The sequence below is a fragment of the Thalassophryne amazonica genome, chromosome 8, assembly GCF_902500255.1.
Source record: "Thalassophryne amazonica chromosome 8, fThaAma1.1, whole genome shotgun sequence".
Taxonomy (NCBI): domain Eukaryota; kingdom Metazoa; phylum Chordata; class Actinopteri; order Batrachoidiformes; family Batrachoididae; genus Thalassophryne; species Thalassophryne amazonica.
In genome coordinates, this window is record NC_047110.1 from 45,194,708 (window position 1) to 45,220,128 (window position 25,421).

The following is a 25,421-nucleotide window of genomic DNA, read 5'->3' on the forward strand; positions in this document are numbered from 1 at the left end:
CCCTTCCAGGGCTCCGTAGTTCCTCGTTCTCTCTCCCCTGAAACTCTGTCATAATTGTGTTATAAACTAGTCTCCATTTGTTTTTATTATACATCTGTGTAGTTAATAAATAAAATAATCTTCACGGACGATTTGTTCGCACGCGCACGTGAAAAAAAAACCTGCTGCTGTTCTCCCCTCAAACTCTCCCCAGAGAGGAAGAGTCTGACACATCAGAGGAGTTTTAAGGTTGATATAAGACTGACCTTTGGTTGTGCAAGTAACTTTTTTTTTTGGTGCAAGTAATTTTGTTGTTACTAGCACCAGTGCAAGTAAGTTAAAAAATGTATTTCGACCCCTGCAGGAATGGCTCACCCGTGTTGCGTTTGTAAACATGGCACAAAAAACGCATGAAAAATAAATACATAAAAAATAAAATCCCAAACACTGGCATCATCTTACTCAAAAGCAGTAAATTGCAGTATTAATAGTCACATTATATTATATTTATACATTATATTTATAAACATTAACGGAAATAACAGCTCACTCGTATTGCGTTCATAGACAAAAAGCAAATGCATGGAAAAAAAATTACTGACTTTTGAGCTGCTTACATACCATTTTTGTCCACAGTGTACCTTCTTTCAGCTCTATGTTGCAACAACAGCAGCATCTTCTTAACCAGTGTTTGTGTGCTTTGACCTGTGAACTGGAAGTGTTAGCTAGACATGAACTAACATGTATGATTTTAGGGTTTACAAACGTTTTTTGACCATTAAACTTTACTCACTTTACCAGCAAAAAAAAAAAAAAAAAGTTAGACTGAAAGTTAGTGAAACTAAATTTAGCGGAAGCTAATCGGTCCACTTATGGTTTTCAAAGTTAGCTGAAAAGCTAATCCACGAACAAAAAACGTAGCTTTGCTAATTAGCGGTTACTGGATTCGTGGAACGGTGCCCACCACTGAACTTACTTATATTGTTCTGGCTACATCCAGCCCTCGGGCTGCCAGTTTGAAACTCTTTTAGATTAACTTTGACTTGACCATGAAAAATATGTAGCAGAATTTATCTGTGAATGAGACACTGTTTTACATCATATTTGCACATTTATAATTATCATAGCAATAAATGCATTTATGTATACAAATGTTGATGCCAAATCAGTAATAAAATAAATACCTATTTAATCACAAAGCAGTTTGGCGAGCATACTTTACTTGTGTGAGCTGTAGGATTATATGTAATTACCTTTCTGCTGAAACTCATACAGCCTCCAATTTGCTTACCTGTTCAAAGTAACAACATGGGTGGCCTTGTCTTGTGCTCACTGTCAGCCAGTCCTAAACAAAGACATTTGTACTCAATGGGAAGTATCTACATCAGTTACATATCAGGTAGTTAGTGCGAAATTACCTTGAAATATTTTACCTGATGGTCACATTTTGGTCATTCCATGCAATCAAGTACACTACATAGAAATTTTCCCATGCTGGTTTGTGTTATTAAACCATGCAGATGAACATTATTTAGTTGGATTTAGTTTGGCATTAACTTACGGGTTCTGTATAACGTGTGATTAAATAAAACCTCTAAAAAACAGAATAATTAACAGCCTGTTGATATTAAGTGTGTAATTTTCTGCAGTGGAGAAACACAGCTGCTTACACTTGGTGCTCTATGTAAGATGGTAATATTCAAACATCACATAATTAATACATTATGTGAAATGATTTGATATATTTTCATTCCAGAGAGACAAATTCCAGAGGACAAACATTAAACATAGCCATGACCAGAAACACTAAATCTAGCAGCACGGTGACTTAGTGGTTAGCAGTGTTACATCATAGCTAGAAGGTCGTTGGATCGCTCCCCACATGGTCCTTTCTGTGTGGAATTTGCAAGTTCTCCCCCATATTTGTGTGTGCTCCCTCCAAGTAGTCCAGATTCCTCCCACTTCCAAAGACATGCGCGTTAGGTGAATTGGTGACACTAAAGTGACCAGAAGAGTGAGTTTGTCTGTATGTGGCCATGTGATGGACTGGCGGCCCATCCAGGGTGAACCCTGCCTCTTATCCAGTGACTGCTGGGATATGCTCCAGCTCCCCTATGACCCTTAAGTGGAATAACTTGGAACAGAAAATGAATGAATAACCATAGCCCCTTACCCTAAACACACACGTTTTTTTTTTTCAACAAAATGTAAAAAGAAAAAAAGAATTACAAATTTTGAGGAATATAATTTTAATTTTCATTTTACTGAATTTGTCAAGACAAAAGACTACAGTGCATATTTGTTCAAATAATATCCATATTTGTTTAGATTGTCTACCTTGAATGTGCCAAACTGGAGGAAACAGCAATTAGGCTTACGGGAATTTGTCTATCTGGAGTGACATCTTTGATATAGGAGAGGAAATCTACAATAATCAATTCCCAGAATCATTTTACATTATACATAATACATTAAAATAGCCTGGTGAATTTTACTGTAATATAATCAGAATAGCAATCATAATAAAACATATGATTTTCCTGATCCTTGCCTTTCATACTCTGTTGTGAGGTAGAAGACATTTACTTGTAGCAGCTCAATCTAAGTGTTGTGTAATAAAGGTTGTACCTGACTGAGGCGGCTGTAGGTCAGTGAGGCAGAGGTCCTTGGGTCTGTTCTTGCTCTGGGAGGTGAAGCTGTCCTCCTGTCCCACACGCTGTGCCGGTCTTCGGTGCTCTGCGTTACTCACTCTGATTAACTAATAGCTGACAGATGAGGCTGGCAGGGCAGAGGGAGGAGCACATTGCCATGTAGTGTCTTTTCTTCCGCCGTTAAAATGCAGATACGGTTCAGCCGAGAGGTGCAGCCCGTATGGCTGTGATTTCCTTTCTTCCTCTCTCTTTTTTTTCCTGCTTTTATGGTCGTGAGGAGGGGCCATCCCTCTTAAACATGTTTGCCCTCTCTCTGCCATTGTGTGAGGTAGATGCTGTTATCATTTTTTCCATGCGCGTGTGGCGGGTATGTGAATCCGCCGTGCTCAGGAGGAATCAGTCAGGTCTGAACCAGCTCTGATGTCATGCGTCAACTGAGGCAGCCCTGTGTTTAACGTGGCTCTGTAATTACATGATGCATGTCTGTACAATGTCAACAACTGCTTACTCTGCTTACTCTGTACTTACCAAGAAAAGGCAGGAGGTGTCTTTGTGTTCTGACATGAACAAAAATTAATGTTGGTACACAATCAGACTCTTTCACCCTGTAGTCTGTCCAGCTCAGTGTCACGTTGTTTTCATGCACCCATCACGAAAAACACCCCATTTCGTGCCGAAGTCACAAAATTAAATTGTGCACCCGTCACAAAAGCATCCCGTTTTCATGACCATAACCATAGTGTAAAGCATCTTATATATGCTACTCTGGAACCACCCCTAAATCCAAACAGTCCAATTGTCAACACCACTGAGGTCTTAGTCTGGGTATCATTAGCATAAGATCACTGTCCTCAAAATCATTGTTGATTAGTGATCTAATTATGGATCATCACTTAGATATGATTGGATAGGGGTGGTGGCCAAGTGGTTAATGCGCTTGATTTCAGTCCAGAAGGTTCCAGGTTCAAATCCCACCCCTGCCAAATTTCTCCATGTAATGTGGAGTTGCGTCAGGAAGGGCATCCGGCGTAAAACCTATGCCAATTCAACATGCAGATCCACCTTGGATTTGCTGTGGCGACCCTGAGTGCAAACAAGGGAGCAGCCGAAGGGACTTACTTTACTTAGATATGATTGGATTATGTGAAACCTGGCTTAAACCTACAGTGGTCCTCCCCTTAAATGAAGCCTGCCCACCGGCATACACATTTAGTCACGTCCCACATGACTCTTATTTATAAATCTAGATTTAGCTTATTAGCTGTTGGGGGTCACAAATATAACTCGTTTGAGCATCTGATTCTCTGCTCTGCCCACGATGCTATGTATACTCTGAATTTTAGATGAATTTATCTCTAAATTGTAAACGAATGCAGATAACATTCTGATTATTGGTGACTTTAACATTCATATAAATAAGCCTTCTGATCCTCTCTGTAAATTATTTATGGAAATTGTGGATGCATTAGGATTTCAGTAATGCATTCAGGACTCCATGCACATTAGTGGAACTACCCTGGATTTGGTTCTCGCATGTGGTATTGCGGTCACGAATATTGACATCATGCCTCTTGCTTCGGTGGTCTCTGATCACTCACTTATTAAGTTTAAAGTTTTGCTGCTAGTTTAGTGGAACAACAACCTTATTTATCACTGTGGCAATGCATCAACTCCTCAACTACGACTGAAGTCGAAACTAGACTGCCTGATATCTTAGTTTCATGTTTGGAAAATGCCCAATCAGTAGACGGTCTTGTGAATAGTTTAAACTCAGCGCTCAAAACTACACTCAGCATGATTGCACCACCTTTATTAAAACCATGCCCCCCAAAACACAGTCACCGTGGTTCAAAGATTACTTGCTTGACCTCAAGCATAAGGCTGGAGGTCTAGAAAGGAAATGGCGTAGTTCAAAATTAGAAGCATTCCACCTTGCATGGCGTGATGCTATCTTAGACTATAAGCATGCATTACTGGCTACAAAGCGGACCTATTACTCTGATTTGATCAACAGAAACAAGCATGGCTCAGGGTTCTTGTTCGATACGGTGGCAACACTTATTCATGGACAACCACCTGTAAGTCTCCTTTCCTTAATTCCTTTTACAGCACAATATTTCTTGGATTACTTTGAGAAGAAAATAGAAGACATCAGGTAAACATACAGTATGTCAGCATGCCTTAACCCAGTCACTACACCCTGCTATTGAGGTGGGTGCCATTACTGAGGTATTAGCTAGATTTGCAGGATTTGATAGTATCTCACTATGCGTGCTGATGAAACTCGTAACATCTACAAAAAGTACATCTTGCTTATTTGATCCTATACCAACAAAAGTGTGTTAGGACCTGTTGCTCACTCTTGGGCCGACTGTGCTGGAAGTTATTAATCTCTCATTAACTTCTGGATCTGTTCCTAAATGTTTCAAATCTGTAGTGATTAAACCATTACTTAAGAAATCTAATCTTGACCCTAGTGTATTGAAAAACTATCGGCCGATATCGAATCTGTTATTTTGCTCTAAAATTCTGGAAAAGGAGGTTTCACAGCAGCTTGTGGGCCATCTTACTCAGAACATTCTTTTTGAGCCACTGCAGTCTGCTTTTAGAAAATATCATTCCACAGAGATAGCTCTCACTGAAGTGGTGAAAGATATTCTGCTTGTGATGGATTCGGACACACTACGGTTCTGGTACTGTTAGATCTTAGTGCTGCATTTGATACTGTGAATCATCATATTCTACTCGATAGGCTAGAGAATCATATTAGGATTACTTGGAATGCCCTTGCATGGTTAACATGGTTGACTGGTCATACCTGACTAGTCGTTCTCATTGTGTTTTGTGCAATAACACTACCTCTAACCTTAGTGACATGAAATGTGGGGTAGCACCCCTTTGGCACATTTTGTGGCATTTTGGGATTACCTTTCATTGCTATGCTGATGATATTCAGTTATACATGCCGATAACTGCTGGTAATCTCATTCACATAAAATCCTTAGAAGATTGCCTTGCATCAGTGAGAAGCCGGATGTCTAGCAACTTCCTACTTTTAAACTTTGATAAGAATGAAATGATGGTTCTTGGTCCAGTGAGACATCACCATCAATTTGACCAGCTAACGCTTAACCTAGGCTTGTGTGTCACTGACAAAGTGACGAACCTTGGGGTAGTTTTTGATCCTACATTGTGCTTTGACTTCCACATTACCGATATGATGAGGACTGCTTTCTTCCACCTGCGAAATATCGCGAAGATTCATCCCATCCTGTCTATGGCTCATGTTGAGACCCTGATTCATGGATTTGTCTCTTCTAGATTGTACTACTGCAATGTTCTGTTGTCTAGTTTGCTGCAGTACAGCATTAGGGGTCTCCAGTTAGTTCAAAATGGTGCTGCCAGAATTTTGGCACGAAGCAGAAAGTTTGACCACATTTACACCCATTTTGGCATCTCTTCACTGGCTTCCTGTCCCTGTGAGATCAGATTTTAAGGTTCTGCTACTAGCCTATAAAATTGTTCACAGACTGGCACCTCTGTACTTAGATGACCTAATTAAACCCTATGTACCGGCCCGGGCTTTGAGTTCTCAGGGTGCAGGACTACTTTGTGTCCCTAGGGTAATAAAAAGTCTGTGGGTCACAGAGCTTTCTCTTATCATGCTCCTATTCTGTGGAATGATCTCCCTGCATCAATACAACAGTCAGATTCTGTAGAGACTTTCAAGTCCAGGCTTGGGACACACTTATTTTCCCTTTTGTATGGCTAGCATACTGGCATAGTATGTTTCTATGCTTTTTACTATTTTAAATTAATTTTATTAGGAAACGGAGCAGGCCGGGGGCTCAACTTTATCTAAATTCTGGGTCTTTTAGGGAAGCTTAGGGCTAGTGACTGGCGATCACCTTAGTATTTCTTCTGTTTTTCTTGTTGCTTAATGCTGACAAATTATACTGTATTTGTTGTCTTTCTGATGCTTGATTCTGTTTTTTTCCTCTGTGTTTGAGATGCAGCTTCATCCAGAAATGGGTGTGGTGTCTGTTTCTGAAACCCTCCTGTCCTGTGCACTGGCAAGAGTTCCTGTATATTCGTTTTGTGAATTGTTTTGTAATTTCTGTCAATAGCATGGCCCAAGGAGAGGGTCACCCCTTTGAGTCTGGTCTGCTTGAAGTTTCTTCCTGAAATCATCAGAGGGAGTTTTTCCTTACCACTGTCGCCTGTGTGCTTGCTCTGGGGGTTGGTAAGGTTAGACCTTACTTGTGTGAAGCACCTTGAGGCAACTTTGTTGTGATTTGGACGCTAACCCCCTCATCCCCCCGTCACCCCACATTTGGGTGCCCCGTCACGAAAAAAAAACATTTCTGTGACATGGATTTTGTTTTTCATTTTGCTATTTATAATCCTCCCCCTTCTCTTAACTTTAACCATAACCATAGCATAATTGCGTACCCTCCCCTAAGCCTAACCATAACCCCCCATAGCCCCCTTCACCCCTCATTTCGTGCCCCGTCACGAAAAGTGGCCCATTTTCATTACGCATTTTTTTTTCATTTAGCTATAACCATAGCATAAGTCTGTCCCCTCGCCTAAGCCTAATCCTAACCCCATACCCCCCGTCACCCTACATTTCGTGCCCTGTCATGAAATGCGCCCTTTTTTTGTGACACTTATTTTTTCATTTTACTATTTAGAATCCTCCCCCTTCTCTTAACTCTAGCCATAACCATAGCGTAAGTGTGTCCCCTCCCCTAAGCCTAACCATAACCCCTCATACCCCCCGTCACCCCACATGTCATGGCCCTGGCACAAAATGAAATGGTGTCCCATCACAAAAAGCTGCCCGTTTTCGTGCCCCCGTCATGAACCCATAGATTCATGTACTTTTCCAAATGCCACCACGAACTGCCGTGAGACTGGGTTGAGTCTGTCACATAATCATAACCATAAGGTTACAGTGTGGGGGGGAAAGAAAAATTCATGTGTTTGGTGTTATACAACATCCTGAAATCATAATGAGAGGACAATACAATATTATGTTTTTTTTATCTGTACTGGAAAATTTGCAGACAAAATGTATCTCTCCTCATCTTGTGTATTTAGTGCCATCAGTCCATTTGTGGAATGGCCTCTTACCAGGACACTCGCTAAATCAAACAGAAATAGTGGTCACCATAATTACTGACCAGCATCACAGGAACAGAAAGCCATTTTCATCTACAATCGTTTTTCTTTTTTCAGAAGTTTCTTGACGTGTCTGTTTTTATTCATTACGTATCTTCCGCTCTCTTCCTTCCCTGAAGTATTCTTACATTCTTTATTGGTACCACATGAGAATCGAGTGGTGTGCACATGTCCGTGTTTCTCTCTGCATCCTGTCTTCCTTTTGTCCTGCTCATTCCTCTTGTCACTCACAGCACACACACACACACACACACACACACACACACACACACACACACACACACACACACACACACACACACACACACACACACACACATATATATATATAGATAGATGTGTGTGATGGGATGTGTTTATTTGACCATGAAATTCTACAAGTAAGACTTTGGATGCAGTTGGTGGTGGATGTACAAGCCTAAATCCATTTTATTGCACATTTTACCATGGTTGCATCCATGTCTTTACGCTTTTTATTTTAAAGATTGTCTTCAAAGATTTGAATTTGTGTGATTAAGGAATTCAACTTAAATCAGGATAAGATGAAGCTATGTGTCAAAAAACAAACAAAAACTATTAACTTCAGGTTTGTGGTGATCTTGCAATAAGAATTGAATTTGCGCTGGCCAACACAGAGTGTCCAAAAGTTTAAGGAGATTTATCACACATTTATATAACAACCACATTAGTTGTTGTTGTTTCCCAGTCGGCTAATCCCGTTTTGTTCAGGGTCGTCACAGCGGATACATCCAGATCCACATTGATATTTGGCACAACTTTTACACTGGCTCACAGCCACTGGTGTTCCCAAGAGGTCTCCCACCCAAGTACTGACCAGGCCCACACTGCTTAGCCTCTGAGATCTGATGGGATCAGGCTTACACAGAGCAGATCAGCTGCATAAAAACCACATTCATAACCTTAATATATAGCAAAGTTTCTGATTTACCGCTTTTAAAGATACTGTAGAATGTTATATAACGATATACATTGTTACCCAAAGAAACCCCACATTCTGTATGAATGAAGCCTTCCAATTCCATTGTTAGTCAACATATGAAGTGCACAAGCATGTATCAACATATGAATAAATGAAGACCAATACTTTCTGCACATGCCATGTAATATCATTACACTGTGTGGAAAATCAGCTGTTTGATCGATCGATTGATTGTTTGATTGATTGATTGTTCATCCTCATTTCAAAGTATTGTGCATTTACAGAAAATATTTGATTTCAGTGAACCTTGCCATTTTGTATATTCTTGAGAGAGCAAGAAATTTAAGCTCAGTGTTCCTTCCTATGCTCAATACTTGGTATGTATGCCATGTATTTATAATCTGAATATCAGCTTGGTGGTAAAATAATGAATTAGACTTTTTGAAGGTGAATATGGGTCATGGGTGGCAACAATCCAGGTAGACAAGTGATCCATCTTCACCTGTAGAACAAGGTGTTTGTTTTTTTTGTTTTTAAATGATCTTTCATTGTTGAGTCAGTAGCTCACTGGAGTTGGGCCACCAATATGTAGGCCTGGGTTTGAGTCCCAGTCACTCTGCCTGTCTATGTCCTTGGACAAGACTGCATTATGTCAGTCCAACCAGCTGTAACTGGGTGGCCTCACCTGGGGAGTTAAGCTCCAGTGGGGGAGTCATAGATTATCTTCCACTTCATGCCTATATAGGATTTACTTGATGGTAACAGTAATCAGACAGTATTCACTGCTGTTGTGGGTACATATTAAATGCACATCAATAATATGCCTTTTAGATTTGAGGTCACTGCCATGGTGGTTGTAATGACCCTGTTTTGACATCACCACAAACAGAAACAGAGATGAAATTCACCTGCATCTTCTTCCTCTTTACCACCTGTCCTTCCTACCTCTTCCTCCCTCACTCTATCACTATCAGTGTTCGGTGAGTTGTGGACGTGGGACCAAGCAGCGGGACATAGCTTGTGTTTACCAGAACCAAACCAAAGTGACCGAAGAACATTGCGCTCATCTTCCTCGACCATGGACACAGAAGGCCTGTCGTACTCGGGCATGCCCCAGTTGGAAGGCAAGCAGGTGGAGGAAGGTATGTGCACTCCTGACTCACGCACGAGACTGGGCCCCTCAGGGGCCCTGCTAACAGTAACTGCAGCTGAGACACAACCACCCAAAAGCCTTCCAGAGATTCCAGAGACATGTACACACAGTGCACCTGTGCACCTGTCCAGTCACCAATTTCTTCATGCTCAACAGCAACCAGTAGAAACTAAACACCATGTGGCACCTTTGATCTGATTTGATTAAAACCTTTGGAAAAGTAGTCTGAGGCTCAGTTAGGACTGAAGAGTCTCTGCAGTCTTTGCTAAGCATTTCTGTGTCCTGAATAGGGTTGGGTATCGAGAACCGTTTCTTTTTGGGTATCGTTAAGAAATTATTCGATCCACCGATATCAATAGCCTTTTTGCTTAAGGATTCCCTTATCGGTCCTTCAGAGCGCCCGTTGTTTTTTGGGCCATGTTATGATTGACAGCAAATTTCTCTATATTTGTCTCACATTTCAACGTCTTTTGACTTAATTTATCATATAGTAAATGGATCGCAAGGTGCTCACTACACACCGGGAGCAACTTTGGGATTGAAGATTCAAGGGCCCTTAGTGATTTTCCAGCCTGACGAGGGTTTGAACTGAGGATCCTCTTGTCTCAAGCCCACCATTAAGCACTGCCAGGGGTTACCAACCCTGTTCCTGGAGGGCACCTACCCTGCATGTTTTCTAACTCTGTCTGATCCACTCCCAGGCAATTAACTCTATCAGGTGTGCTCAGCCAATCAGGAGCTGGAAAACAGCACTTAAAAAAAAAAAATCAGGTGTGACTTGAGTAGGTAGACATGGAAAACATGCAGGACAGGTGCCCTCCAGGAACAGGGTTGGTGACCCCTGCACTAGACCATCACCGCCCTTAGCACATCCCTCCAAAAACATGACACATAGACTACATACCATAGTGTTTATTTTACCCATTGGATGCTTTACAGTGCTTCACGCTCACACATTCACAGGATGATTAAATGTTGCTCAAGGGCACCTGAGTGATAACAATGTGAGTGGAACAGGTGTAGTTCTTTCATGTTCCCCAACCACGTTTGATTTGGACATGGAATTGAACCAAGGATGCTTCAGTGACAAAGCTGCTTCTCTAACCTTTAAGCCAGCACATCCCCAAAAAGGTCTTTCCTCACATTTTTATTTTCATATTTATTTTTGACGTCTTTGATTGTTTGTTTGAGGGGGGACTGTAACAAAATTAGAGCCTGAGTTACACCTAAAGCACTGGTATATTTTGCCATTTTTAAAGATGGTGATTAACTTGACTGATATTTTAAATGACTTTATGCTTACAGTTTGGTATCAGTAATTTGTGGTTTCTTCTAATTTGACCTTGACCTTTGGTCTCAAAGCAGATCACAGTAAACTGTTCCAGGGGAAAATTTGTTGGTTGCCTTTTGTTTTTGTTTCATCCCATCGATCAATTATGCTGCAGATTCTAGCAATAAGAATTCATGTTTTGCTATTTTGAAAGATTGAGATCATCATCAAGAAGATCAGATGTTAATTTGTTGAGTGTGCAATGAGCCAAGCTACCATAAATGTTTGGCTCTGTAAAAATTTCTTCCACCATTTGAGACATAAATTAATCCAGCGGGGGTGGGGGGGCAGTGAGACATCTCTTCTTCTTGTTGAGTTACAGTAAAATTTCAGGAAAAAAGATCTACCTCTTTCACCAGATTCCTGGCATTCCTTTGACTTTCTGGGTGTCCTTTCATTCTTTCTCATTGTCTGGATGTAATCATCTTCATCCACATACCACCAGCAACCATGAAATCATCACCTAAAGCATACAGACATGTTTTATATCTTAATATCCATGCATGTCACAGTCTTAGAACCTCAGCATCCACTGCTTGAGTGATTCCTCACCAAACTCACATCACGACATGTAATGAACAACGTCAGCAGAAATCAGGGTATGTGGGTGACAACCACCATTGTTTGTTTTCACTATATTCGACTGTTAGAATTTATTATAACTACATCAGGCGACAGTTACTAGTTAAAATTAAATTTCTAAGTCAGATGTCTGATTATGGTTTTTTGTTCTGTTTCCAAAGCTGCACCTTCAGCTTCACACTGTGCACCATAACGTGTAATTGCAGTGAGACAGGAACAGAGCAATTTTTGTAATTTGATATTCACTGTTTAATGCACAGATTTTCAGACTGTGCATAATCACTGAGGCCTGGCAGTGCTGTTTGAGGTCTGTAAAAACACAGAAATCAGCCTGACTGAATCACAGACAACTTCAGTATGCAGGTATGCTTCTCAAAGTACATCAAAGAGATGTATGTTGTATGATAATCCTTTGTGTGACCCGGCTCACAAAGAAACAGCAAACTTCTTTGGGATTTGTTCAGGTTGTTCAAACATTTTAAAGCTGCAACTTTGACAACACAGAGATGAAATTATATCAAGGATTTAAAAAATGAAACAAATGCATATGAAAATGTATTTGTATTAAGGTCATCTTAAGGCAGGAATGCTGATCTGGCCATCAACCATTAATTATGCCTTATTAAAAACAACAAAAACAAAAACATTAGTTTATCAACATTGACATCAGAAAAAGTGATGAGGACGGGTACATACGTCATTTCAAACTTGTAAAATGACACATACAGCACCTGCATACCAAGTGATGAACTGAAAATATCAGTTATTTTTTAAATAAATCTTGTTTCCATGTTGAATACAGTCAGTGTACTGCACGATAGTACCGTGATAAACATGCATACTATGTGTGAATGAAACAGAGCCACTGGCTGTGTGGTTGTCATTGACAACAAACAGCAAATTTCGAGCCCGGCTCGGTAAACTTCAGCCGTCTTCAGCCAGAGCATGCTCACCACCTAGCAGATGTGCCATTTCTTGCATCAGTTGTACTGCCATCAATGAATTTCACCAAAAACAAAAAAATAAATTGATGCGGGCCGATTTCAGCATGCGGGGGAAGATGATAAATTCATGTTTTTTTTTTTTTTAATGGGGCCTTATTTGCATTGTGTTTGTGTTTATTGCTCTTTACCCTTCAGCCAAGGTGTAGCATATGAAGTCCTGTTGTGATTGTCTCCATCCTTTTGATGAAGTTGTTGGCTGGAGAGCAAAAAGATGGATTTGTAAAATGAGACCCATCAATTTGATTTCTCATCAGACAGGCAAATCACTAAGAACAAGATCCTTAAAGTGCATATCGCACTCCAATCAAAACTCATACACACTCATCTTCAGCCGCTTATCCAAGAGCCTATCCCAGCAGTAATAGGGTGTGAGGCTGGGTACACCCTGGACAGGATGCCAGTCTGTCGCAGGGCCACATATAAACAGACAAACACATTCACACCCGCGGACAATTTAAAGTATCCAATTCACCTGCATGTCTTTGTATGTGTGAGGACCCAGAGGGAACCCACCCAGACATGGGGAGATCATGCAAACTCCACACAGACCACAGGTGGGAATCAATGCCATGACCTCGCTGTGAGACAACAGTGCTAACCACTAAGCTACCGTGCTGCCCTCCAATCAACACTGTCTTTTGAAAATTGCATACCACATTATGAATCATCACTTCCAACTCTTTAACTTGTGCGAGTTCTGATGTAGCTCATAAAAATAAAATGAGTCATACTGCATCTGAAAAATGCACACAGTTTCAGAGCTATTTTTAGCCATAAAAGTGATATAACCTAAGGTGCTGACTATTATCTGCCTGAAGGTCACGCCACCTGTGTTTACTTCATGACTTACAGCAGGACACATAGTCAATCTGGTGGTTGTTGTTATTTGTTGTTTGTTTTGTGTGTGTGTGTGTGTGTGGGGGGGGGGGGGGGGGGGTGTCTCCAACTGTAATATGGCTTTAATTTTCCTTTCAAAACAAACTCTAGTATTTTGCAATCAACATATGTCCATCTCCGCCTCTTTCAGAAAAAAATAAACAAAACAACACACCCATCTTCTGTACCCATTTGTTCCAATTAGGCAAAGGTGGAAAACTCCTGCTTCAGAAAGTAAAAATCCAACCACATATCTGTTCCATCTTCCTAATAAACCAGCTGAATGTAATTAGTTCATCTCTTCAGGCAGGTGGATGAGCTAATCATTGAGATCACCTGTTTTAGGTGCACAGGTAGAAGCAATACATAGTAGGGCTTTTACTTTCTGAAGCCAGAGTTTTCCACCTTTGCAATTAGGGGTCATGGGGTGCAGAGGGGGGGGCCTATCCCAGCAGTCACAGGGTGTGAGGCGTGGTACACCCTTGACAGGGCACCAGTCTGTCACAGGACCACATATAGACAAACAAACGCATTCACACCTGCACGCACACCTATGGACAATTTAAAGTTTTCAATTCACCTAACTTGTATGTCTTCGGATGTGGGAGGAAGTATTTTTCTTAAACCCTTTGAATTAAAGTTGAAAGTGTCATGATTGGGGTGTGTAGGGAGTCTGTTTTTGTTTTGACTTTATTTTGTCTCTTCTAGGTTTCTGTCATGGTCATGTTTGATTGGGGTTTTGGTAGAGGGACTTATCTTGTCTGCTGTCTAATGCTTGGTCATAGGTGTTCCCTCCCTGTCCTCTCTCTTGCTTGCCATGCCCCTTATCAGACCTTTCCACACACACCTGTCTTGAATTTCCTCTTGATCACTCGCTCTATTTAAGTCACACCTTTCACCCTCCCTGGTTGCGAGATTGTTGAGCCTTGAGCCACTTTTGAGCACTTTTCTTCAGCGCATGTTTGTCCTTGTTAAGCCTGCCCGTGTTTTTTGAGCTGTCTGTCTGTTTTTTACTTCGTCCCTGCCTAATTCTTCGGATCCTGTTGCTTATACCGAACCCTGCCATTTACTGTATTAAACCCTGTTTTATCGACATCTTAAGCCTGCATTTGTGTCCAGCCATGCTGTACCAGTAACCCTGACAGAAAGTCTATTCAACAGGCATATCTTAATCAGTTCCTTTCAACCCTGGTGTCCAGAGGAAATAATTTAACAAAAAACTAAAAAAGAAAACAAATGGTGCCACTGTCCAAACCTTCTGTACCTGACAGTAACAGGATATTCATTGTTTACCTATGTCATAATCTTTGTGACAAGTAACATGTAGGGTCATAAAACTAGAGGCCAGACAGGTAAAATAGAGGTGTTGTTTAGATAAGACCTATTTTTTAAAAAAGTTTGTTGCCTATAACAAAAAACTAAAAATACGGTACGTAGGTAGTTAGGTTGGGTTTTTATTTGTTTGGTGCTGAAAATGCTGTGAGTGTTGCCACACTGAATCTAAGACTTTAGGGCCCCTTCACACATAGTGTGAATGTGGTCGAATTGCACATGACACGTTTTGTGTTTGGAAGGACATGAATTTACAACATTCCTCTGTAAGGAGTGTGTCTCTCCCTGCTGTCCTCACGTGTAAACATATAAAGCATCTTTCACTTTTGCGTAGGGCTGCAACAGCCGCACACAGCGCACCTCCTTCATGTCTTTGTTGATTTCAGGCATTTTTCCGCACTGATTACAAGCCAGTGGTGGCAGTGCAGTGGTAAAGTTTCCTTCTGGTAATCAGAGCTTACGGGTTCGAATCCCGTGAGTGACTGGTTTTTATTTTATTGTTCTCCACATCAGCGGTGTGATGTGGTGCAGCTGCTCGCACTGTGTTCCTGCTCGAATGACACCATCGCATGCACGAATTGTCACACCGGGATTGTGCATGCGTGTCCGTCAGCTCGATGTTTTTGTGGTTCACTCATATGAGCTGTTCCACCATGAGCCGCCTTGAGTTGTACATATTCGTACTATGTGTGAAAGGGCCCCTATTTTGTTTGATTTCTGTTTTAAATATTTTGGGATACATCCAGTGCATATTAATATTATTTATAGCAACCAATATTAAACCTACCATAGTCAAATTCAGGTTTTGGTGGATTCCCTCATAAGTCACCTTCCAGCATGGTTACTCAATTTTTTGAGAACTGCTTGCTCCTACATTAACTAATATAATGTGACAGTTAACACAGGCAAACCTTGGCTGTGCAGCGTTGACTGATTTAAACAAAATAATAGTAATACTTATGATAAGAACACTGCCTCATACCCTATGACTGCTGGGACAGGCTCCAGCATCCCCGTCACCCTTAATTGGAGTAAGTGGGCATTAAAAATTCATTGAAGATTCATGATAATGTTGAAGAAGGATAAAAATTCCGATGAATTGTTCATTTGAATTGACACCATGAATGCTTTGAACAGATCTGGATGTCTGTCTTTTAAGTGCTTTGCTTATGCTGCATTTACACATAACAACAAGAAGTCACAAATGCCACGAAATATCCATCCTTGGCCGCCGATCACGAAGGTGATGATTCGGGGCAGAGGCATCAGGTGTCTTCAGGAACTGTTGCAACCTGTTACCACGCGTTACAATTAATGGCACATGTCGCTGGCGAATTATTACAAACCATTACTCACGGTCAAGAGTATTGTCCAGGGCTGTTATTGCCCACAACAATGCATTATTATGTTCTGTCACTAATCTGTCAGGAATGTTGTGAATTTGGCAAATTGTCTCCACACACCCCCCATATTCATCCTACCGTCAGCTGCTGAACAGTTCACATCACTCCAGATTGCTCCTCAACGCCCAGATGAATCCACAGCAGAACAACTTTGTGATTGCATGCTTACTTGGGCTCTGTGCCATGGAGTTGTGCAGAAAGGAGTAGACAGGGACAGCCAGACTGGAGGAAGCTCAGACTCTCCCGGTCATCAGGGACAAGAGCAGGTGGAACACCTGCAGGAGCATCCTGAGGAGCATCAGCAGGAAGTGTGGAATGTCACTTGGTCAACTTGGCGTCACTGTTCCTCTTCGGCATACTGAAGCAATAAAACTGAATGCGGTGCAGCAGGGGTTTAATTGTGCACATGTGAGAGAAGTGATTCGTAGTGACACGTAGTGAAATATGACACTGCATTACAATTTGTCTCAAAACTTGGCAGTTTCCGTGTCAATTCATAACAACGCGTGACAGTATGGGCTCCAAGAACCACCACAGGAACCATGATGAATGCTGTCACACTCTATTAAGGATCACCACTAATCAAGATGGATCAACACACTCAGTTGTGAACTCCACAACAAGAGGCGAAATGAGGGTTGTGTGTGATATTCGTGGAAGATTTTTTGACAGCCAAAAACATGCACCATGAATATCACGAATATCACGCACCTACACACACTGTTAAAAAACCTATTCAGATGCGTTAAGTCATGTTAAGAATGTTAGGAATGTGCCACGAATGACAGAAAAATGACATTCGTAATGCATCCTGCCTATGTGTAAATGCAGCACTAATTTGTGGCATTGCCTCCTTTCCTCTGAATTGTACAATTGCACTGTTTACGTATTGGCTTTTGTGCATCAACTATTTGTCCTTGTCTATCTGACTCGATTGCAAAGTACTTCCACACCCAGCTCTAACTAGTATTTTTCTTGTCTTTGAGTTGGGGGCAGAGCTCTAGCAGCAGCACTTGGTACCAACGCTACTTCACAAAAATAAGTGTCACATTTTTTAAATTTTGGTATCAATTTTGTAACGACGTATCATTTCTTGTGACATCCCTATGGGCCTCTTCACACATAACACAAAAAGAAGTGAAAGAAGTAGAAACCATCTGAAAAACGGTGAAAAAAAATGAATTGGCAGTCCACAAAAAATTCCACCTGCTGTCGGGAGGGACACACGGTCGGACTGCCGTGAATGATCTGGCAGCGAAGGTGTCATGCATGGTCATGTGTGTGCGCACAAACACAGTGAGAGCACAGGGAAAGTGTGACACCACATCACGCTCCCACAGCAGCGGAGCAATTAAATGCTGGACATATGCACATAAATCAACAAAATTATGGAAGCACAAAATAATGCCAGAAAACAGATTCAGAACATTATAGAAACAATGAATGTACTGTTTAAATGTACATGTCTGATTGGCAACTGAGTGTTCACATGATCAGACAGATCTTTTCACATGGGACAGCCTACCTGATGATGTGCGCGGTGACGCGCTTGCCACTGCTCGCTGCTGCCTGCGTTGTGAAGGCAATATGTGTGTTTATGTATTTCCACGTGAGGACAGCATGCCGATGCACGTGCCTCACGGTGGAGTGTTGCGATGTAATGTCCTGCATGGCATATGTGTTATCCAGTTGTGACTTGTGAGTACACAGGTCTCAACAGCTGCTGCTCGCAGCCGACATGCCCACCTCTGCGGACCAACTCACAGCTCTCAGAAAAAAGTTTCACTCTCTGCTCCTTTGGTCTCTGATGATTTATTTTATGTATTTGTTATGAAAATGTGTATGTAGTTATTGTTGTATTTATTTATTTGTCCTGCATCTGACTGATCTCTGTGTTTTTAATGTAACACGATGTGTGCACTATCAGTTCCAGCTGACAGTAAGTCGCTGGCTGGCGATCAGATGAAATGCCCCATGTGTCCACAGCGCTATGAGCAAAGCAATCACACGAGTTCACGCCTTTCCCCTTATCGTATGTTTTTATTTATTTTCCACTCTTTCCATCTGTCATGTGGACTACAATTTATGTGGTGGTAGTGACATTATCCTGGGCAGCCGGCTCATAACAGAGTTCACACTGTCCTGTGCGCCATCAGATGTGGCTGGCCGGTCCCCATGTGATCTTGTCTGTATGTAATTATCAGCATGTCATGAGATCATGAGAGCCCGCCCACACATGTGCATTGCGTGGAGTATTGTTCATGTTGTTCATGGCACGATATGTGTTCTCCAGCTGAGTTGCAAGTACACAGCAGTCAGCTGTTTCAGTTGACATGAAAGTGATCCAGATGTGCACTGCACCGGACAGCGATCGCACTCCAACCACCTCAGCCACACCTGACAATGTTGGATCATGGTGTGTGTGTGTGTGGGGGGGGGGGGGGGGGGGCACACACTCCTCATGCCATTTGTGTTGCGGTGGGGGGGGTGTCACTCGCACACCACATGTGTTGGGGGGAGCACTTGCATGCCATTTGTGTTGCTTGGTAACAGCACACTTGTTGGACACTCAGAAAATGTGCGGGGCATTCGCACAGCCAGCTTGAAAGTGGTCACCTGCACTGTACTCTTGTGCTAGCTGCACGAATAGCTCCCCTTTTCTAAGTGCCCCATGAGTGGTGCTGGATGTTCGTGGGTGGCACCTGGACTTTGGCCGACTCCGGCTGAGAGTGGGTCGAATGGCCATTCATCCAGGATTCGCGGACATTTGGCCACAGGTATGAAGACTGCCTCAGTCACGCCATTTGGCCACAGTTGGACATGGCCGATGATTTTGTTCAGCTCCTCGGCCATGGCAACGATATGTCCGACCTGCGTTCAACATACCATGCGAATGCTGTCAGAACACAATCAGATGGCTGCGCGACCTCATCTTGCATGCCGATTGAATGGGTTGAATGTAGAGTGCATGTGCGGTGCCCGAATGGTTGTGGCGAATGCTGTATGAGGTGTTCGAGGCGGCTCAGATTTTTCAAGAGTAGCATGTGATGCCTCCTTCGTGTGCCAGTTGGCTTCAATTGTGTTATGTGTGAAGAGGCCCTATTAATGTATTTTTTTAGGCTTTTAATGATAACATTGAATTGCAAAAAGACCTTAAACCCATCACCTCCAACAGTGTGTATCATGCCAATGTTTTTCTCACAAAATGTATAATATCACACAACAAACAACTCCATCAGGGATTAGAGGAAACAGGTACTCTACATGATCTTCATGCTTCTCACTTTGATGTACGTGTGTGTCTGTTGTGTTTTATTAGTGTTCCGTTACCTGTGGAGTTGGAGTTCAGAATCGAAGTGTGTACTGCAGGTTAAAAGGCACTGGTCGGGTTGGAGATGATCTGTGTGATGCTCAAACACGTCTCGCTGTTGTCCGTCCATGCCAATCTGTGGAGTGTGTGCACTACACCTGGATCGCCAGTGAATGGGAAAAAGTAAGCACACGCGTCCTCCCTGCTGAGTCTGACACAGATGCTAAGGCTTTTTAAAGGTTTTTTATTTAATTGGCGGATGTCCCAGAGCTCTCTCAACACCATTAAACATTAAATGGATGACCTACAGGTGCGTTTCCACACTTGTGTCAGTCTTTTGTGATAGTAATCAGTCTGGAGATGACATCAAGCCTCAGTAGTACTGACGGCTTACACTGTTGAGAGGAGATCTTCTGCATTTCTTTTTTCCTTAACTTATCTTTCTTTCATCTCACCTGCTTTGTCTTCAAAGGTGACACATACAGTAAATGAGGGACTCGATATAGAGACTTAGTGCTGTGTGCTCTTGTAGTCTCTGTCACCTTAAGAACTTAGAGGCGACTTAAATTCAGTTTAGCCTCAAAGCTGTTTGTGTTCTTACGAAATACATAGAAACTGCCATGAACCCAGACAATGGGGACACCGTTTTTTATTTTTTGATTTGTAGATTTCAGCTTTTGTCATAACTTTTATATACTACTATAAACCACTGCCTGAGGCAAAACATTCTTGTATGTTTTATGTTAATGATGTCAACCAGAGCACATGTTTGGTATTATGTCATTTCAGAGACATTGTAGCCATTGTCACACAATAGTCGGCTTTCCAAAATTGTGCAGAGCTCTGCAAAATAATAACAAGCTAGCAGGACTGTAGATATCAGTGAGGAAAGTACAACACCCCCCGGTTCAAGCGGTTGGTCAGGAACACTCCTCCACTGATGTCTTGCATTTTCCTTCCAGTGTAATGCAACCTGTGGGGAAGGTGTAAGAAGAAGGAAAGTCACGTGCACAGATCCAGGGTCAACCACCGTTCAGGATGACTATTGTGATCTCTCCTCGCAGCCTCCTTCACAACAACCCTGCAAAAATGCTCCTTGTCACTACATGTGGATGACAGGAGAATGGTCACAGGTAGGAAAGCAAAGACTAAATTAAAGCCAGAGATTCAGTCTGCATTATTTTAAACAGTAGACTTAGACTTGTTTTTATTGTCATTTAGTAAAAAAAAATCACAGCACAGATGCTGCCATGAGATATTGATGCACTGAATGAATAAATAAAAACAGAATAAAAGCACAGAATAAAATCCAAGATGTGTCATGGTGATAGATAAGGTTTGAAAAAAAAACTATTGATAACTGGCTCTGTATCTGTATATATATAAAACATACAATAAATAAATAAAGGACACGGGATATTGCACATGTGAAGATGCTACAAGGATAAATTTGCTACTAGATACTACAGTGTATTCTATATCCTACATTCTATATTGTACAGTTATTTATATCAATTTGTATTTAACTGTCTTTAACTGGTGGTTGAGTAAAAGCTGTACCTGAATCTGCATGTTTTGTACCTCAGGCTATGATCCTGTCTACCTGAGGGCAGGAGGGAAAACTGTTAAAATTATCGTAGAGAAATGATCATTTTCCTGCTTAACACTCTCAAAAACAACGGCCGGTCCGGCGTAATGTGAATCGTTAAGCAAAAAGGCTATTGATGTCGGTGGACTGAATAATTTCTTAAGGATTCTTAAAAGGAACCAGTTTTCGATACCCAACCCTAATGTTAATACAACCAAACGGGTCCATCTTCTGACGTTGACAACATTTGATGAGGTTCTGGAATCATGGATAATAGAAAGTCAGAAGGTTTCAAACTGAATTCTGAAAAGAACACAAAAAATATATATACAAAAAAAAAACAGTGATTTTCACTAGATATCTGCCAACCTGTGTCTCATCATCTGTGCCACGTTTCTATAAATGCATACCATGTGCTGCACATCCCCCCACCTTAACTTTTCAGGGCATATATCATGTATTAATTGAAACTCTAAAGTGTCTGGTAGTGTATGATGATTGAATTTTAAGAATGCTGTTTGCACTTTTGAGAGAGATGTATTTCTCTCCACTTTTCTACATAAAGCTGTAGTCACACTGCGACAGATTGAGTAAACTGATTAGTAACGGATTGAAATAATTTGTCTGGTGGCAAAATTTTGATTTGGGATTTGGGGCTCTGATAGAATGAGTGGACAACCATCGAATGCGGAAACAGAAGACAAACTTATAACACATGGATAAAATTAACATCTACCGGACGTCCACTGGCAAGCTACGAAAAAGTACAGGACAAAAAGAGCAAACAAATGTGCAACCACCAGGGAACCTCTCTGTTTGATGTCCGCTCAAAGTTTTGAACATGCACAAATGTTTCCAACAGACTCGGTGGACATCAGCTGAAAAAGAATATCTAAATTTCATACAATATCCATTAGGGTAGTATCTCACTGGGCTGCAACAGTACAAACACCATTTGCGAGGGAATTTGCGAGTTTTCATGAAACTTATGTTGGAGTTTGCATTCTCCTCATGTGTCGCAGAGCGTTGCTCTTGTGTCGGTTATATTTTGAACCGTTCAAAAAAATTGCACGAGTGGTGCTCAACATTGGCAAGAGTGTTGCATGGCATTCAAGCAGCACTTACATGATAAGTATTAGGACTACTCACAATTTTTGTCCCTTTTTCCATCACCACTCCATGCGGCATTTGGCTCACATCTGGGTGATTTGCGCTTACCTGTCGTAAGTACCAATTCAATGAGATTACAACTGCAAAACTGTTGCTAATTCACATGTTTTGTCGCAAATTTGTGTCTCCAACCTCTCCTCAACTGTCACAACCCAGTGATACTACCCTTATTCACATGTTTCCTCAATCTGTGACAGTATGATTTAGGCTTAACTTTCCTCTAGCTGGGGTAACATGGTGGGTCAGTGGTTAGCATCGTTGCCTCACAGCAAGAAAGTCCTGGCTTCACTTCTGACCTGGTCCTTTATGTGTGGAGTTTGCATCTCCTCCCCATGTTTGCGTGGGTTCTCTTCAAGTGCTCTGGTTTCCTCCCAGTTCCAGTTAGGTAAAATGGTGACTCAACATTGAGTGTGAGTGAGAATTATTTCACAGAAATCCATTCATTACTTTTTGAGTTATCCCGCTAACAGTCAAACACCAGCGGACACCTTACCTCCTTGGTGAAGGCAAGAATGGCTATGGAATGCAGAAAGGAAATGGTAGAAATGGTAGAAAGGAACACCACACTCAAGATACAACCTGTCCGTAAACTGAGTCTTATTAAGTCATGTGCTGTGATTTGTATGATTCAGGGTGTTGTACATTATTAATGCGCCATGCTAAAAACTGAGCTACAAAGTGACATCAAACGTTCTACATTTTGTTGTAGCACGTGTACGCTTATCTGTTTTGTCACACTTCCTGCACACATGTCCACATACCAGTGGAATTAATGACTGTTTTTGTGTTGCTCAGTGCTCTTCTAGCTGTGGTGTGGGCTACCAGCAACGTATAGTCTCGTGCACTATGACGCCTTCATCTCAGGTCCTGCACTTGTACGCTGCACCATCCTCTACCCGCACCCATTGCCCTGAGCCCCACCCTTCTGGCGCACGGCCGTGCTTCCTCAGGGAGTGCCCACACACAGCCTACTGGAAAGTAGGCCCTTGGAGCAAGGTGTGTAACTGGGAAATCCATTCCATTTTTACTGTCTTTTTAAGAAAACAATCTGGTAATTTGTAATAATCTGCTGATGAAACATAATTTTCATGGCTTTGTTCCTGTGTGCGTGTCTACCAGTGTTCCCAGACATGTGGTGCAGGCATGATGAGGCGCAGCGTGGAGTGTGTGACTTCCAAAGGTCAAACGTCCAAACACTGCCTTCTGTCAGAAAGACCTGACACTCAAGCTGCATGTCAAGACAGAGAATGTGAGGCGCAGTCCTGGTCGTTTCTTCATTCCTCTTCTTTTGTTTAGCTGCTAAATGAAATCGAATCTTCTTGCCAACTTTTCTGCTCATGAATGCCAAACTTTAAATGAGTGTGTAGCATAATGGTATTAATGTGACTGGGGTGTACATGGCAACCAACAGCGTATCTGATTGTGTTTACAGAAACTCAACATGTTGCTTAGTTTCAACACATTAGTTGGAACAGCAACTCCAACTTAAAGCTTCTCAGAATCATTACTTCACGCAACATTAATAGTCAGTCAGCAGTTTTCTACAAATTGTGATATGGACAATCTGTCAAAACATCTCAGGGCTGTGCCCTCCAGCTGAAACTGCCTTCATTATGGGCTCCAAAGCATAGTGCAACCCAGCAGAAGGCCAAAACCTGTTGTCTCACGTTCCACCTTTAAGACTTTTAACCACTTGAGCAGTGTGTTATTCACGGGTGTCTGCCAAGTCAGACAAGGCTGAAATTAAAATTATATGCTTGAGTAATTTCTCATTGTGTAGTCAAGTATTAATGCTAATCAGCTAATCAGAGTTACTGCCCTGTGAATCATACAGGACAAGGCTCAGTAAATAATAAGGCTCTTTACAACAGGAATTCTTCCAGTGATTCCATTCTCAATGAAACGTGTGACGGACGGGATGAGGAGTGTTGTGTGAATGAAAAACGAAGCCAGATGTTGAAGCTCAAAGGGCCATTTTGGTCTTAAGTTTGAAAGTAAATTTCAAGAATTCTTAGCACTTAAGTATAAAAGCAAATTATCAAATTTCTTAAAACTCATAAGCGCTCTTACTCTCCCAGTTATTTAAGACAGCTCCAGAGATCTCTCAGGTGGTTAAGTTGCCATGGCGGTTATGAAAGAAATGCATCTGCAATTGCTGGTGTTAAATTGTGGAACAGTATATTATATCCTCAGTTTTGGTTGGATGTTTATACACACTCACCATGGGCATGAATGCCATGGTAATTTTGGGCTTTAAATGATCTCCTTGAACTGTTCTTTTGCCAGGTTGAAACTATTGTACAGCATATATCATTAATGACTTTAAAAAAGAAGAATTGGGTGCACAAGTTTGAATTTATTTTGGATCTTCTCTAATCCACACAAGGTAAAAAATTATACATACAGGGTCAAACATATACTCTTCCCCCCCAACTAATATTTGGTCAAATGTCCTGAAATAAGCTGCACCTTGATCAGATGGTTTTGGTAACCATTAACAAGCTTCTGGCATAATTCTGGCTGGATATTTGACCACTCTTCTTGGTAGAATTGGTAAAGTTCATTTAACTTGATTGTTTTCCTGGTAAAGACCTGTCTTTTAAGCATAGTCCACAAATTTTGAGTGGGGTTGAGGTTTGGGCTTTGAGAAGGACATTCCAGAAGGTTTATGTTAGCCTGCTTTAGCCAACCCACAACTAGTTTTGATGTGTGTTTAGGACCATTGTCCTGTTGGAACCAGGGCTTTGAACCAGAGTTTTTTCCCAGCTAGTTTGTTCTGAAGAGAAACGGTATTTTTCAACTGTCTAGCTGTTGATTTGAGGTGACGTTGAACAATTTGGAGGTCATCTTCCTTCTTCATTATTCCATCTACTTTGTGCAATGCAGCAAAACAGTCGCAGAGCATGATGCTATCACCAC

At 41.6% G+C, this 25,421-nt stretch overlaps 1 protein-coding gene across 1 annotated transcript in view; it reads left to right on the forward strand.

Annotated features, from left to right (window-relative positions):
• Window positions 1–25,421, forward strand: part of LOC117515510 (A disintegrin and metalloproteinase with thrombospondin motifs 20) — a 387,004-nt gene that overhangs the window by 349,281 nt on the left and 12,302 nt on the right. The window contains exons 29-33 of the mRNA XM_034176092.1: window positions 9,729–9,896; window positions 19,754–19,927; window positions 20,707–20,877; window positions 23,298–23,498; window positions 23,622–23,751. Coding sequence (XP_034031983.1) covers window positions 9,729–9,896; window positions 19,754–19,927; window positions 20,707–20,877; window positions 23,298–23,498; window positions 23,622–23,751 — 844 coding nt within the window. The remainder of the gene's footprint in view (window positions 1–9,728; window positions 9,897–19,753; window positions 19,928–20,706; window positions 20,878–23,297; window positions 23,499–23,621; window positions 23,752–25,421) is intronic.